The sequence below is a fragment of the Orcinus orca genome, chromosome 9 (assembly GCF_937001465.1).
Source record: "Orcinus orca chromosome 9, mOrcOrc1.1, whole genome shotgun sequence".
In the NCBI taxonomy this organism is placed as follows: Eukaryota; Metazoa; Chordata; class Mammalia; order Artiodactyla; family Delphinidae; genus Orcinus; species Orcinus orca.
In genome coordinates, this window is record NC_064567.1 from 78,893,261 (window position 1) to 78,910,713 (window position 17,453).

The window sequence follows — 17,453 nt, forward strand, 5'->3', positions numbered from 1 at the left end:
TATTGATAACTGAAGATGCACAGAAAATTTCTGATTGATATACAAGAAAGTCCTTTGGAAATTATAGTGGTATACAAATGTTTTAAGTTATAATTTATGTATGCCTACTTTGTTTTCTGAGTATTTTTCGAGTCAGTGAATTCAGAAACATTAGCATATCCAAATAATCAACAAGATAATAGGTTTTACTGTCATTATGGTAGATTATTTGGAGAAAATGTTACATTTATTGTTGTTTTGTTTTGCTGATAATTCACTGTAAGCAAGCAGGCAATAATGCATTTTCTGGATGGAATAATATGAGGCACTTTTTGTTTAAAGGAAAGAAAACGTCATTTTTACAAAGTTCAGTTTATTGAACGGTGGTATGGTATATATTTAGTGTAAGAGGCTTGGGTTAAACAGGCCTGGGTTTGAACTTTCACCTTGACTTGCCTAGTCATTAGCTGAGCAACCTTGGGTTTCTTGAGCTGTAAAATAGGGATAACATTTACGTCATGGGGTTGTTGACAGAACTAAATGAGATAATTTGAAAGTGTCAAGCCAGCACCTGACTACCCTGCAAGCACAAATGGTATTCAGTAAATATTAACTTCTCTTTCTCCTTATTTCTTTTTCCTTTCTATTCCAACCTTCTGATTATGATTCTCCCATTATTAAACTCTGACCCAGAGTTAATTCAACTTAAGTAGAAATGAGTCAAAGCACAACAGAATCTTGAGCTGTAGTGATTATGGCCTGTGTTTATCAAAATACCCCCTTCTTCAAACACATTTCTGTTATATCTGAAACTATGTGGTGGACTTGCATTTGGATTGTATGATAGCTCATACCAAGTTAGAGCATTTTTCCCACTTAATATACTAAAAAATGAAAGGCAAGAAAAATTTTTGGCAAGGAAAATATTAGTCTTCTCTAAATTATAGCAAAATCTCATTAATTTAGATCCCACTAAAAAGGAAGTGTATTAGAAAGTTAATTTCCATTAAAATCAAAACTATAAGCAAGATTTTGCAATGAGACTTTACCCTAAAAAATAAAGATATTAGAACCATAGTAGATTGAAACGTATAAAAGCAGACAATGTGACGCATATAATTTGTGTTTTGTACTTTGTCTTTGGTCATAATAGAAAATATAAAAGTTCATGTTTTAGTAATGTGCACTGAATCATACTTTACTCAGTTTTTCAAAGTTAGTGCTAAATGAGTAGTGAGATACTCCCTTCAACAAAGACACAGGATAAACATAAGTAGCTTTGCATAGTGATGCAGAGAGCATTAGCGTGGTCTTAACATGAAACCTGTATTTTGTGTGTTTTGTTTCTCTTGCCTCAATTGAATTAAAGTATGTGTATGTGGTTTTATTTTGTCACAACACAGATGGAGAATTATACTCCGGAACGGCAGCTGATTTTATGGGGCGAGACTTTGCTATCTTCCGAACTCTTGGGCACCACCACCCAATCAGGACAGAGCAGCACGATTCCAGGTGGCTCAATGGTAGGTGGTGCGTGCCAGAATGCAGGCACAAAACACGGGCATCTATAGTAGGTCAGTGGAGAGCTTTCCTTATACGGTACAGACAGCATGAGTTGAGATTTAGTGTGCAGATAAACTCATGGTGGTGACTTCATGGCTGTGTGTGTGAGAAAGTGGGACAAAAAGAGAAAAGAGAGATTAAAAATTTAAGAAAATATTTGCTTTGTGCCAAAACTAAAGTTTCTCAGTAGTTAACTATGGAAAGAAATAGATCTGGGCTGGAGCTACGGAAGGGAGGCAATGGAAAAAGATAAGACGACTTACCAGTCTTGTCTTCCAGGGGCACCACAACAAATCTCATGGTGTAGTATTTTTTTTCCTCCACACCTCTCATGTGGCCTTGAGAGCATAAGTTATTAAATGTTTGAAAAAATTGTTGTGCTAAAAGCATTACATTGAAAGTGTTTTTGAAAAGATTTTGTATCATTTCATTTGATTCTCCTTTAATCTTCCTAAAATTCTTTCTCCTGTTTTATAGGTTGGGAAATTAACATTAATATTTTATCTAAGATTACATCTAACCCAATAGTAGTTTTGGGGCAAGAACCCAGTTTCCTGACCTTTAGTCACTAGTGTCATACTTGATGAAGCAGATACTTTTTAAAAAAATTTATTTTATTGAAGTACAGTTGATTTACAATGTTGTTTTAATTTCTGCTGTACACCAAACTGATTCAATTATACATATATATATATATATATATATATATATATATATACACACACACATTCTTTTTCATATTCTTTTCCATTATGGTTTATCACAGGATATTGAACATAGTTCCCTGTGCTATGCAGTAGGACTTTGTTGCTTATCCACTCAATATATTATAGTTTGCAAGGCAGATACTTTTTTAATTCTCTTTTTCTTTTTAATACATAAATAAATTTACCATAGGAGAAAATTATAAAATTTATATGCCAAAAATAAATAAATACTATTTTCATTCAGATTTTGAACCAAATAATCCTCATATAATCTTCCACGTAGAGGTGTTTTTTTTTGGATTATTCATTTATGCATTCACCAAAGATTTTTTTATAATCGTCCCCACCATATTTTCATGGTTGTTTTTTATTATTAAATAATGATCTCCATTTATATCTGCCTTCAGTCCTATCAAATAAAGCTTCCCAGTCTCTAATCTTGCATTCATGAACTCTCCTTTGGTTTTACATGCCTCATTAATAAGGATGAAGCTCATGGCTTACAGTCCATCTATGTACTCAGTAAGATGCTTGATTGTCTCACTCTTTGAACTTCTGCCACACTTGCTTCTCCTGAACTTCTGGGGGGGTACCCAAAATTCATTTCACCTCTGTCTTTCACTGGTTTGTTAGAGAACAATCACAATATGCTCTAAAACCTCGCTGAAATTTCAGGAGACCATGAGCTGTGTGTCTTTGTTCTTCTATATCCCAATTCTAAAATGACTATTTAAATCATAAAACATACCTCAAATTACCTCAATCAGCATTTCATTCCTCCTGTAACAGTATTTCTGATTGTCCTGTTATTTTTCATGTATTAGCGAAAATGATGTGCCTCTTAACTTCCACCTTTGACCCTACTGCTTTGCTCTTAATTGCATTGATTTTTTTTCATAAATTTACCCAATTTACTGTTTTTGCTGTTTTTATCTCTTCTTCACCACTGATTTCTTCCCTGACCTGCAAACATGTTTGTCTACCCTATCCATACTCTCCCTTTAATCATGGTGTACCACGAGGTCCCTAGATGTCTAAGTCCATAGCCTGGTTAGGAACTTGTTTTCTCAGCATTTTCACCAGATTTAGCCATTTTCAACCTGACTTTGATCCCATGAAACTGCTTCTCCACTAATGACTTCCTATGTTTTTTTTTTATCAGTCGCCATTTAGACAACCTCTCCTGTGGTATTTGTCACTTAACTAGCCCTTTGTCTTTAAAAGGGTCTGTTCTCTCAGTTTCCTGCATTTCCTGCTCTCCCAATTTTCTCCAGTTTGACATTACTTCCCAGTTGCTGTCCTTTAAATGCAGATGATGCCTAAAATAATTCATGATTGAGTACAAACACTGTGGTAATCAAAAGGGACTGGACATATAGTCAAATACCCACCTCTGGGGGTAGAGGAAGTAGAATGGTGCCCAGGTGACCATCTGAGAAATTAGAAGCCTCACTAAGGAAAAGAAAAATGCTGAGCTGAGATCACGGTAAGGCTCTCTGTGTAAAGCCGTTGAAGACCCAAATTCTAAAATCCCAGAGGACAGTTTTGGAATATCCACTGTTAATTATTAAACCTAGGCTTTGTATGGACTCAAAATTAGTAGGAAAAAACCTCTTTCAATATGGCTATCTGGTCTCCTCTCAAACGGAAATATTTATGTAGAAGGGGAAAGTTTGTTTTTTTGTTCAGCAAGAATGAGACTTTGATCTACTAAGAACTCTAAAGGGCATACAGGCTTTCACTGTCCATGAGAAAGAAAATCTCATTAGAAGATGGAATAACATAAAGGAGAGTATAGTATCCATTTCATTTTCATGGCCTTGGAGGAAAAAAGTCATCAAGTTAAAGCTGCTTTTGTGCTGCGCACTCACATGTTGACAGCTGAGTCTGAATAATTTACACTGTGGGAAAAGTCATTGTCCGCAGCTCTGTATTTCATCTCTGCAAATGTGTAGTTCATTTGAGAATTCAGTTATCAGTCTCTCAGCACTAAACGTGAGAACTGATTTTGCCAAATTAGCACAAAGGTTACATTTGACAGGGTGCAGAAACCAGAACTGCGGCAAGGTGGAGGATGCAGACACATACGAGATAGAACCAAGGGACTGTGTGATTCACAAGCCTCATGAAATTAAACACCACTGAAGAACAGAATTGGAAACATAATGTTTACACACGCATGTATAAAATAAGTGAATTTTGAGGCATCAGCATAGACTACACAATCAGTTGTGCTGCCAGAAGAAATAAATTACTTTGCAAGGTACTTTCTGAAAGGTCTCCTGGGCTATTGAAATTAATTTTGGCACAGGACTTACTTTACTTTTATCAAATCAATTCAAACCAATTCAATTATTTTGGAAGAATTAGTTGGCCTATTTCAGATGACTTTTAATTTGTGTTCTTGCTAAACAAAAATAAAAAACAAAACTGTTGTGTAGAATTGGATCTTGAAATGTCTTAACTTTTATGGAATTTCACTATTTTCATAATTACTCACTAAAGTTTACATTTTTATAATAGTAGCAATAAAGGCTTAAATTCAGTTTCATTTTACCAGGAAACATTAGGAATTAAGTAACAAACTTTTAGATGAAGAAACATGAGAGATGGAATCTATTGATTTTTTCCATAACTGCTTTTTAAAAACCATCCTTTACACTAGCCCCTAGTTTAAGATTGCTAGATGTTAGAACAACTTTTGATTCCAGAAAATGTACTGGTATGAGTTTGACCTGATGTGCCAAAATTCGCTGTTTTTTTCTTTTTGCTTCATAAATTCTCTTGATATTATATAGCTTTAAACTTCAATTCTAATTTTGGTTTACTAACAGTATAAAAATTAGGTAAAATTTCTCTCTGTATATTCATAGTAAAAAACCAAGTTTACCCTGCTGTTATAGTAATGATTTCTTATCATTTATTGTGTAAGTATCACCTAGTTCTTGTACATATTAGTCATTCATTAGAGCAGATGGATAGCTAACCCACATTTATTTGATGGACACTATTTCTAACATTGTTTATTTATGTCTTGGACTAACATTGGAATGCTCTATGATAGAAGGAAAGACTGTAGTCTTCAGAGTGAGACGCTGTTTTACCTTGACCTTGTACCTATTCATGGGTTTATAATGCTACCTACCTCTTGGAGTTGTGAAAAAATCGACTGCGTGATAATGCATATAGAGTACTAAGCAGGTGATTGGCATGTAATAAGCACTTAATAAATGTGAGTTTTTTCTGTATCCTTTATCCCACTTCCATTGGGTGGAGCATGCTTAGTAAGCTTTGTCAGACTCATTCTGTGAGTGATTATATTTGAGTCAGGGTGAAAGGGCAGTCAGAGCTGGGTTTAATACATGAAACCACATGGATCCTTGAGAGAGCCAAGGCCCAGTGCACACAAACAGACCTAATTACAGTGCCCAGAGTGTTAGACCTTCCTACTCATTTTAGGAAGACCTGTTTTCTTTTAGTGGAATTTCCTAAAAGGATTGTGCCTGTGGATAGACCAACTCACTTGCTTTTTTTCCTGTAATTGAAATGGTATGCGAGTCATCATTCCACTTCCTCTCACTTGTAACACTCATACCAGGATGGCTTGCCCTTATTGGAATCAGCATAGCTTCCTCTGTGGTCATGCACTAGGATATTTCATGTTCTCTAAAGATTCAAATTTCTCCACAAGATATATTTTTTTGAAAATAGAACCAAGAAATGTAACCGCAAATAAGTTCTGAGAGCACAAATTAATACTGCATGGTACCAGATATCTAATCTTAAATCACTTGTATAACTCTTTTGATATACTATTTTAATTCTACCATCTTTAAAGGCATGAACTGTATCAGAGTATCTAACTGGATTTTTTTAATAAATAAAATTAATCATCTAGTTTGACATAATGTCAGACTTATTAATGATGCCATTTTGAACTATTTCTCTGACTTAAGTTAGTAATATTTTGCTGACCTTGAGGAAAAAAAGCCCTCTGGAAGCCTTACTCTATGGTTACATGAGCAGATGAGTATTATAGATGTTGAGTGACCATTCAGTTGAAACAACAAGAGCAACCACAAACATCCTCTATGAAAGAAGCAACAAAGAGTCTTTTTAAACTTTTGAATTACATATTCTATGAATTACATTCTGTCGTAATTAGTTAACAGTTCTGAAGTATCAGTGCATAGAGTCACAAATAAAAATGTTCGTATTTTTGGTTATTTTTGGTGAAATAATGCTGAAACATGGATATGTAATAGTTTAAAATAAGTATCCATAACTATATCTAAACACAACCTATTAGTTATGGTTTTTTCCTTATGAATCTATTACCAAGAAAAATTTTCATGCTGATAAAGAATGCCCACCTGCCAGAAATACGATTTTTTCCAAAAATACATACCATGAAATCATTCTACTCTCTAAATGATGATAAATTTAATACACTCACTAAATATGCCTTCTTTTTCTCATAAAGAAAAAGTTCCCAAAGTATACCTTTACTTGCTCTTCTTTTCTGAGGACCTATTTTCTGTGTCATATTTTATCTAAGGACCATAATCACTTTTGTTTGAAATTACTTTGCACTTATGAGGAAAAAAAAATGAATAAAACTTCGGAATAAAAATTAACTCACTAGTGGCAGTGTTTGGAACATGATTCTTTTTTCAGACCTCTGAGAAAATGTAGCTGGATAAAATAGGATATGCTATTTTAACATTTTTTAATGATGGGCTAAAAAGTACAACCCTCAAGTATGGCACATTAATCACAAATTTTGAACCACTTATTTCAGAATTTATAGTTGAATGGTGAGAGTAGAAAATAATAGTTAAGGGTATGATTACATTTACTAAAGAAAATTCTACTTTTTAAATTAAAACTGATGAAAATGTATAAAAGTGAGACAATATCTTGGAAAATTCTTTAAATTATAGCCAGCTCTCTTTTTTCTCTTGGTTCTTAACATTATTTTTCTCTCGTCTCAGCATCAGCTTAATGAATACAGAGCCTGTCTATACCAATTTCCTCTTCTAGAGTCACTACATTCAGAGCTTGGTGGGCCTCAATAGGGATTTACTGCTGACTGAGTAATCTGGGTTCATGTGTGCAGTGACATCAAGCAAGAGATTTACCCTGAGAAGTGGATGCCATGACAATGCGTGTAACCATGGTGTGACTGGCCTCTCTGACATGGCTCTCAAAAGCTTTCCCTCTGTGAAAACAGAAGCCTGTTTGCAAATTAATTAGTTTCTGGCGGCAGCTTGATTGTTGACCCAGAGTTTGTAGAGTGGAAAAACAATCAGATTAGTGTGCTCAGGGTAAAAGACCAGTGTGCAGTTGCGTGTGGCTTGCTCAACTATTGAAACCATGAATGGACTGAAACAAATTCTTTTCTGAGAAGCCTAGGCAGAGGTTAAGTGTGATGAGCCTAGAGCTCCCAACAGCAGGGGTGGGGGAATTAAAGGATTTTAGCCAGATAAAGCTGAATGATGGCAAGCAATGCCATCGAATTTTAATAGCATGGATAGTTTTGACCAAATAAAAAAAAAAAACCCAAAAAACACTTGTTATGTTGTTCTAATCCCTCTGAGTAGAAGGAATAAGTTTACAATATTATTAAGTGTAGGTTTGACACAAATACTTTCACAGTAGAAAATTTCAGAAGTTTTCAGATGGGAAGGTTTTAATTAAATTTGTCTCAAAGGCTAATATGATAACATCTAAATGAAAAACTGTTATGAAGTAACCTGCATTTTTATGTTGATAAAATTTTTGTTGATATATTTACCTCAGCTGCTTTCTGAGGTGTAATCCTCACGTGCCCAATAAAATTAATCCTGAGTCAAAGAGAGATGTTGGCTGATGAGAATACATATTCTGCTATCCACTTTTGCAAATATCAAATTAGGTAACCGTGCCAAGGAATGATGTCTGCAATCTTAGGATGAAAAAATTCTGCATACAGTTTTTGATGATTAAAATTTGTTTTAGTCAATAAATTATTGTTTATGCTTCATTTTGTAAGATTCCCTAACACAATAAGCCATATATACTCTTCCTTTTTAGATACCACTGGCAGATGTCTCCCTAAATACAGCTCTGATGGCTATCACAGTACTTTCCCGTTCAAAAATCATTTGTATCTCTGAATTTACAAGTGAATTGAATCCAGATTTTGCTGCCTGTCACGTTCTTTGTCATGCAATCCTAAATGACCTCTCCAATTTTAAACACTAACAGACTCAAATAGGGTGGGTTGCCCTTAAATTTACTATCATTTTCATTTAACCATACCATTCTCTCAGTGGATTTTAATCTTTCCCACCTTTGAATCCCAAGAGCACATATATGCATGTTGCGATTTATCACAGGGCCTACCACTTTGCCTTGCAATCTAGGGTATGCCAAATAAGAAACTCTTCAGTGAACCTTCTTTGCAGGCTCTGGGGTCACATGGCCTGAGTTTGTATCCCAGGTTCTCTCATCTACCACCCTCGTGACTTAGGGGGTAATTTATGTTACTTATTTTCATCACCCATTTATGATTTGTAAAATAGGGTTAATAACTAATACACTGTTTTTCTGAAAATGCATGAGACAGTCCTCATAAGGTGCTAAGAACAGTGTCTAATAATATGGTAGATGCTCACTATAACTGTGATTGCTGCTGGCGTTTGCATACCAGCTCTATACATAGAACACAGTGCACATTTGGAGAATTAATACAGAGAACCAGCCTGAAGGTTATGTTTGCCTTTCTTAATCTGTTCTCAGGCTATTTTGTTCTGTCTTATTTAATTGACTATTGTCAATATATGGGCACTTAATACATCAAAAATATATAAAATATTTGTCTTTAGTATTAAAATAGTATATAAACTTTTTAGTCAAATTGGGCTTAACAAAATTAGCAGATGAAACAGATGGTGAACCAAGGGTAAATTTCAATAAAATGTGTTTTCCTAAGTATTAATTTAGCTCTATTAAGTGCAATACTTACCACTTAAATAAATAAATCATTAGGTTAATTCTTTTTTTCCAATATAATTTTTAAAAAATTGACTGCATTGTTGCATCTAGGATATTCATTTATCCTGCCGTATCACAGCTTAGCTTTTAATTTTTTTCATATGAAGACGTCATCTGTAACCTTTGGGGTCGTGGTTAAGAGCATGGAGTCTATGGAACTTGACTGCCTGACTTGGGCAATAACTGAGCAGCTGGAGACAGCTACTGTAAGCTACCTGTGCTCAACGTCCCTTTTTTCAAGTGGAAACGATAATCTTTCCTCCCTATTGGGTTATGAGAATTATGCATAAGTAAATTTCTATAAAGCACTTGGAAAAGAGACTATTCTTACCAAAAACAAAACAAACAAACAAAACAACTCAGTTGATGTTAGCTTATTCCATAACATTGTGTAAGAATTTTAAATAATAGAAAAATAAAAATACCTAAATATGTCAACTCACCAAAGATGTAGTAGAATGTACAGTCTCACTTAACTGAACAGCCATGTATTTCTAGGAAAGCAATGAAAATGGGTTAAGGAAAACAAGACAAGATGAAGTGATAGTAATCTATGCCCTTTCCTTAGACCGAGTCTATACATACAGAATTTCTTGTCTAATGATGTGAGTACATTTTGATAAAACAGATCTACTACTCTTTTGCTTCAAGAAAGGGAAAAAGGATTTTTTTTCCTAAGTTTAGAAATATCCTAAGTTACTAACATATGACACTGAAATGCTCTAAACTTCATATATCAACTAAACATAAATTATAAAATGTTATGCAGAAGAAGGGTCTTTAAAATATTTTCCTGGTAATATTAGTAAGGAAGATTTGCATGTGTTTAGATGTCCTTAAAAGAAACATTTTTTATTTAAAATTGTTTGTGTCACTATATGTTATAAGTAACTAGACAAGAGAAAATCACATCCCTTCACTTCCCACCCCGGCCTCCCCCACCTTCCTTTCAGCAATCTATCAAATTCCTGTGGTACTTTTGGATCAACACATAAATTCTGCATTTTAAACACTGTAACATTTTACATATGGTAATATTATTATTTTTAAATATATTTATGCAAAAATAAAGATATGCATTTGAGAACTATAGTTTATTATTAGTAGTAATTTTGTAAATTGATAAGTATAAATTTTTTTATTCATTAGAAGTATAATTTTTATTATTTTGTGATGATTTACTAAATCATAACTATTTTGGCCTTTAATGTAGGCTGTTAGCATACGGGATTCATCAAAAATATGTCTCTTCAATATGTTTATAAATTTGTCTAAATTCATATAAGTGTAAATAATCTCTTTTGCCTCATTTAATTACTAATATTTTTGCTTTCTTTTTTATTTTTTAAATTAATTTTTATTGGAGTATAGTTGATTTAAAATGTGGTGTTAGTTTCTGCTGTACAGCAAAGTGAGTCAGTTATACACATATATATATCCACTCTTTTTTAGATTATTTTCCCATAATGGTCATTACAGGGTATTTAGTAGACTTCCCTGTGCTGTACACTAGGTTCTTATTAGTTATCTATTTTACATATAGTAGTGTGTATATGTCAATCCCAGTCTCCCAATTTATCCCTCCCCGCCTTCCCCCTTGGTAACCGTAAGTTTGTTTTCTACGTCTGTGTCTCTATTTCTGTTTTGTAAATGAGTTCATTTGTACCATTTTTTTAAGATTGCACATATAAGCAATATCATATGGTATTTGTCTTTCTCTGACTTATGGATAAAGAAGATGTGGTACATATATACAATAGAATATTACTCAGCCATAATTACTAATTTAAAAAAATGTTAGGTTTCAATATCAAAGAGAACCATCCCTTTTTGTACATTTAAAATCCTCACCTGAATGTGTATGGGAAATTCGTGACAGCCAATTTAGTTTTCCCTTTGAAACCCACACTGCCTTCTTCTGCTTAGCGTACAATAGGATTGAAGTGACAGACAGTACAGAGCGGTATTTGGGGGCTTGTATGTTGTGTTTTGACCCATTTACAATTTAGTAAACTTGAATCTCAGTGATCCTGAAAGTTATTAATGCCAAGACTGATATCAAATGATTACTGCCACGTAATTGCTTAACACCTATAGAGTTTATTTATCAGTGTGTTTTCTAAACACATTTAAGAATGAATGAACAAATTATACTCACGTTTTGCAGGACAAGAAAGTAATCTTCTAAGTCAAACAAAAATGATAGTATTCTGAAAATAGAAAACAAAACATAGAAATTACCACAAAACCTTACTCATTTGGGGATGAATTAAAGGGACATCTAGTCATACTAATAATTCAAATTATAAAATTTGGGCTTACAAAGCTAGGATGAACCAATAAGGTGCAGAGCATCTTTGATCAATGACTTTTATGTATTTGCAGTAATCATATTAAATATTTTGACGGAAGAGAAATTATTGAAGTAGTGGAATATTGCTGTTTGCCATAAGAAAGCTAATGACTGACCTCCCTGTTGTTACTTCTGTTGATTTCCTTTAAATAAAATAAAAGGGAAAATCACACTCTTTATAAATATTAAGGTAAATATACAGCCAACTCTGATCAACCAATCAGTGCCCAAATTAAGAAAATTGGATGTGAAAGCCCTTGAGATGATTGTATGTTAATGAATCTTAAAATGTGAACTGATTTTCCACTTTTTTCCAAACTGGAACTACGTTTACTGGCTTTCTGGTTTGTTTCTAATTCCTGAGTAAGAGCAACCTGTAGAAGGCAGTTGAAAAGACTGGCTGGAGCTAGGAATTTGACAGCAGGAAATAGAACAAGAATGGCAGACCGTTAGAGCATCCAGTTTTAATGTCCTACAATGCTGAGGTCATTTGGTAGTGATAGAGCAGAGGCAGCACCAAAAAAGAGGGTAGCCATGTCATAAAGATATGCAAAATCTCTACTGAATTTAATAGTTTTGATTAATTTTGTCATCTCCATTTTGTATAAATGCGCTGCAACTCCATTAGTCAGTTCTGCCTGTTAGCTACTCGTGAATTCCCGAACTGTTTGTCCTTGGAAGGATCACACTTTGTTAGCAGTAGATGTCACTAATATGATAGTAAAGAATATTCTGTTAAGAATAGCAAAATGAAACTTCATTTAATACACTTTAATACAACTAAGGAAGCTGAGTATGTCATTGCTATTAAGCTTGATTACTTGTAACTATTACATATTTTCTAGGATGGGAAAACATAGGTTATCATTAAAAGGAAAAAAAAGTTTCTAAAAAACATATCTATCCACTATTTGTATGGAGTCAGAAAAGAAAGATGATAATTATGGAGGAATAAAGGGAGAAAAGAAAAGAGTAATTCCTAATGGTTAATAATAACTTCCTGAATAGATTTTGTCATTATCACTTAACCATAGTAATAACATCTGTCACTATAAGAAAATGTATGACATCACAAACTGAAATTAAAATCTTTAAACTATACCATTGTCTCGTACCTAAAAGTCTAACCCTGAAGTTTATAATGTAAGTTAGATGTGATACATATTAAATAATTTTTACAGTCTCAGAACATTGCAAAATATTATTGGAACATATATTAATTCCTGGGCCATCTTATATCTGACCAGTAAAAACAATGAAACGCCATGTAATATGATAAAGGTAAAATAGCTAAGTTATTAATGAGAAGTTAAGAATAGATCACTTTTAGGTGAACTAAACTGTCAAATTTAATTACTATTTACAATGTATTTATTTTCTGTTTTTTAATGAGTATTTTTAGTTTCCCCAAGCCTAGTCCCTTCTAGGCCCTTCTAGTCCTTTCTCATCTCATTCAGCAGTGTTTTCTGTTTCTCTGTATATAACTTAAGTGTATCAGTCAACACAGTTACTAACATAGAATGCTACTCTTTCCTCTGTACCCTACAGTTCTACTGGAAGTGCTCCTAGATACCTGATATTAGCACAATGAATAGCTAGCTACGTTTGCCAGCTACTAATATTATTCTGGCCAACTTCCATTTTCTGTACACATTAAGCACTCTCTAGGTACCAAGAATTATCATTAAGCGCTCTCTAGGTACCAAGAACTATTATAAGAAACAGCTGAGTAAGAGAGATCCCTGCCCTCCAGGATAATACTAATAGAACTCTTTATCAATGGGAAACCCTGGAAGTCTTAGCACATCTATGGGATTATATGCATATTATGTCCAACAAGTCTTAATATCTTAAAAACATTGTTTAACTCATAACGTAAGAGAGAAAGTACTATCCATTTTTCTTTCAGTAAACATGAATTTTTTGATTCAGTTGATTTTCAGGCTTTGAGTATCAGAACCACTGACTGTCTGAGGTTTTTACTATATAATGATTTGACAGCTTATGAGGGAGGCTGTTTTTTGTCCATATATCTGCGGTCTTCTGTTAGAGAATATATATATAAGAGTTCAAAATCCAAGAAATTGGAAACCCCCTTTTTTTAAGTTTTGAGGAAAAGGATGGGAATCTTTTAGAATCAGAAAAACTGTACATAATATGACTATAGATTTTTAGAAGGTATTATTTTAATGGCATACATTTCTAATTATAAATAAATTTTTAAGAAGGGAAGTCATGCCGAAAATAATGAGACCAAAAAAAGATGGGTGGTGAGAGAGAATTAGTTAAGGAGTGGAGAGAAACTAGAAACAATATTCTTTTATTTTCAAGTATTTTAGCAGAAGTTCTAAATGCTTCTAGATGTTCTAGAAATTCTAGATGTTCTGAGCTGCTGTCCAGTAAGTAAGTAAATAAGGTCACTTCAACTGGTCTCTGAGCTTTAAAAGACATACATAAAAAATTATGAATTAATCATTAGCAACAATCATGATTCTTGACCCGTTTTCTAAGAGTAAAATCATTTAATTTGTTTTAAAATTTTAATTTCTAATTTGATTATTTAAAGCAGTGGTTGAATAAGAGCTTAAAAATGCATGTTCTGAACAGTTTTCTTAGGTAAATTTATTGTCTTCATGGATTTAACACACTATTTGCTATAGAATTTTTATATATCAATAGTTATACTGCCTTTTCTATCATTAAATAGAAAGTGTAGTAATTTTCTAGTTTCTTTGGGTTTTATTATATAAATCTATAAATTGTGTTGTTGTCATACGTTTACCTGCCTTTCTCTTTACAGCTGCTCTGTGGGGGGGGGGGTGCACAGTAACAAATGGAGGGATATTTTAGTGGGGGGGGCACAGTAACAAATGGAGGGATATTATTTAAAAAGATGAGGAAATCTTTCTCTCGATGTTTTAAACTAATATATGTAAACATTTCTTATTATATGGTCTAAGAAATTTATTCCAATAACATGTAATTATATAAGGCTCAGAGCATGGCTCAGACAATGGTTGTATTTATAGTTTAATACTTATTCCATGGAAAAATGTAGAAATCGTAGGTCCACTAGAAAGTAAAACTAACTTAATCTATATTAAAGACATTAGAAACCATTTCTTAGTGTTACTGAAATAAAGGGAAACAAACCCTGTATTTATTCAAAACAAAGTTGAAAGTATCAAATTGGTTTAGAAAATACCTTTATTAGTCTTGAGTAGGTATCTATGGGAACAACTCTGTATTAGCCCTCAAAATATATAAGCATTATTAAAGAAGAAACAATAGGGAAAAGTTGCAAGAAAAAAAGAGGAAAAGGAAATTGAATGCTTGCACAGAACAGAAACCACAAATTGAGTTAAGCATTAGCACCAATTTTAAATCGCATCCACCACACTGCAAATGCTTGACATTTAGTGTTATTACCCAGGATGTTTGAAAGTTTTAATAATTAAAGCAATAATTTGAGAAATTGATGTTTTTACATAAAGAAATAATTGAAATAATCATGCACAACTGAAATCCTATGTCTGTATAGTGTTTTATATTCTTGAAAGTGCTTCCTATAAGATCATTTCATCCTCCCCAAAACCCTGTGAAATAGAAAACTGCAAGAAGTAAAATTTAAGTAATCTGCAAGAGGTCAGAAGTAACCTTGTATCCAGTGAAAACTGAGATGAAATTCATACCTTCTGACTCTCTGTTCTCTTTCTAACATGTTCATTTTACTATTTACCATTACCAAAACTTGCGTGTTTCTGTTCTTTGCTAAAGCTTTTTCATGTAGGAAATTTTTATCAAGTTTTAGACTTTGGTTTTGGGGTTTTTTTTTCCCCCCTTCCCCCTCCCCATATTCTCAAGTCCATTCTCTGGTAGGTCTGTGTCTTTACTTGCCCCTAGGTTCTTCATGACCATTTTTTTTTTCTTTAGATTCCATATATATGTGTTAGCATATGGTATTTGTTTTTCTCTTTCTGTCATACTTCACTCTGTATGAGTCTCTAGGTCCATCCACATCACTACAAATAACTCAGTTTCGTTCCGTTTAATGGCTGACTAACATTCCATTGTATATATGTGCCACATCTTCTTTATCCATTCATCTGCCGATGGGCAGTTAGGTTGCTTCCATGTCCTGGCTATTGTAAATAGAACTGCAATGAACATTGTGGTACATATCTCTTTTTGAATTATGGTTTTCTCAGGGTATATGCCCAGTAGTGGGATTGCTGGGTCGTATGGTAGTTCTGTTTTTCGGGGTTTTTTTGTTTTTGCGGTACCCGGGCCTCTCACTGTTGTGGCCTCTCCCGTTGCAGAGCACAGGCTCCGGATGCGCAGGCTCAGCAGCCATGGCTCACGGGCCTAGCCAATCCGCGGCATGTGGGATTTTCCCGGACCAGGGCACGAACCCGTGTCCCCTGCATCGGCAGGCGGACTCTCAACCACTGCGCCACCAGAGAAGCCCTATTTTTAGTTTTTTAAGGAACCTCCGAACTGTTCTCCAGAGTGGCTGTATCAATTTACATTCCCACCAACAGTGCAAGAGGGTTCCCTTTTCTCCACACCCTCTCCAGCATTTGTTGTTTGTAGATTTTCTGATGATGCCGATTCTAACTGGTGTGAGGTGATACCTCATTGTAGTTTTGATTTGCATTTCTCTAAAAATTAGTGATGTTGAGCAGGTTTTCATGTGCTTCTTGGTCATCTGTATGTCTTCTTTGGAGAAATGTCTGTTTAGATGTTCTGCCCATTTTTGGATTGGGTTGTTTGTTTTTTTAATATTGAGCTGCTTGAGCTCTTTATATATTTTGGAGATTAATCCTTTGTCCGTTGATTCCTTTGCAAATATTTTCTGCCATTCTGAGGGTTGTCTTTTCGTCTTTTTTATGGTTTCCTTTGCTGTGCAAAAGCATTTAAGTTTCATTAGGTCCCACTTGTTTATTTTTGTTTTTATTTCCATTTATCTAGGAGGTGGGTCAAAAAGGGTCTTGCTGTGATTTATGTCATAGAGTGTTCTTCCTATGTTTTCCTTTTTTTGAGTTTATTTTTGTGTATGGTGTTCAGGAGTGTTTTAACTTCATATTTGTAAATGTAACTGTCCAGTTTTCCCAGCACCAGTTATTGAAGAGGCTGTCTTTTCTCCACTGTATATTCTTACCTCCTTTATCAAAGATAAGGTGACCATATGTATGTGGGTTTATCTCTGGGCTTTCGATCCTGTTCCATTGATGTATATTTCTGTTTTTATGCCAGTACCATACTGTCTTGATTACTGTAGCTTTGTAGGATAGTCTGAAGTCAGGGAGCCTGATTCCTCCAGCTCTGTTTTTCTTTCTCAAGATAGCTTTGGCTATTCGGGGTCTTTTGTGTTTCCACACGAATTGTGAAATTTTTTGTTCTAGTTCTGTGAAAAGTGCCAGTGGTATTTTGATAGGGATTGCATTGAATCTGTAGATTGCTTTGGGTAGTACAGTCATTTTCACATTGTTGATTCTTCCAATCCAAGAACATGGTATATCTGTCCATCTCTTTGTATCATCTTCATTTTCTTTCATCAGTGTCTTATAATTTTCTGCATACAGGTCTTCTGTCTCCTTAGGTAGGTTTATTCCTAGATATTTTATTCTTTTTGTTGCAGTGGTAAATGGAGTGTTTTCGTAATTTCACTTTTAGATTTTTCATCATTAGTGTATAGGAATGCCAGAGATTTCTGTGCATTAATTTTGTATCCTGCTACTTTACCAAATTCATTGATTAGCTCTAGTAGTTTTATAGTAGCATCTTTAGGATTCTCTATGTATAGTATCATG

At 34.0% G+C, this 17,453-nt stretch overlaps 1 protein-coding gene across 1 annotated transcript in view; it reads left to right on the forward strand.

Moving 5' to 3' along the window:
- SEMA3A (semaphorin 3A) overlaps positions 1-17,453 on the forward strand; it is a 232,946-nt gene that overhangs the window by 128,228 nt on the left and 87,265 nt on the right. Inside the window, exon 6 of the mRNA XM_004263415.3 lies at positions 1,383-1,502. Within this exon, the coding sequence (XP_004263463.1) occupies positions 1,383-1,502 (120 nt within the window). The remainder of the gene's footprint in view (positions 1-1,382; positions 1,503-17,453) is intronic.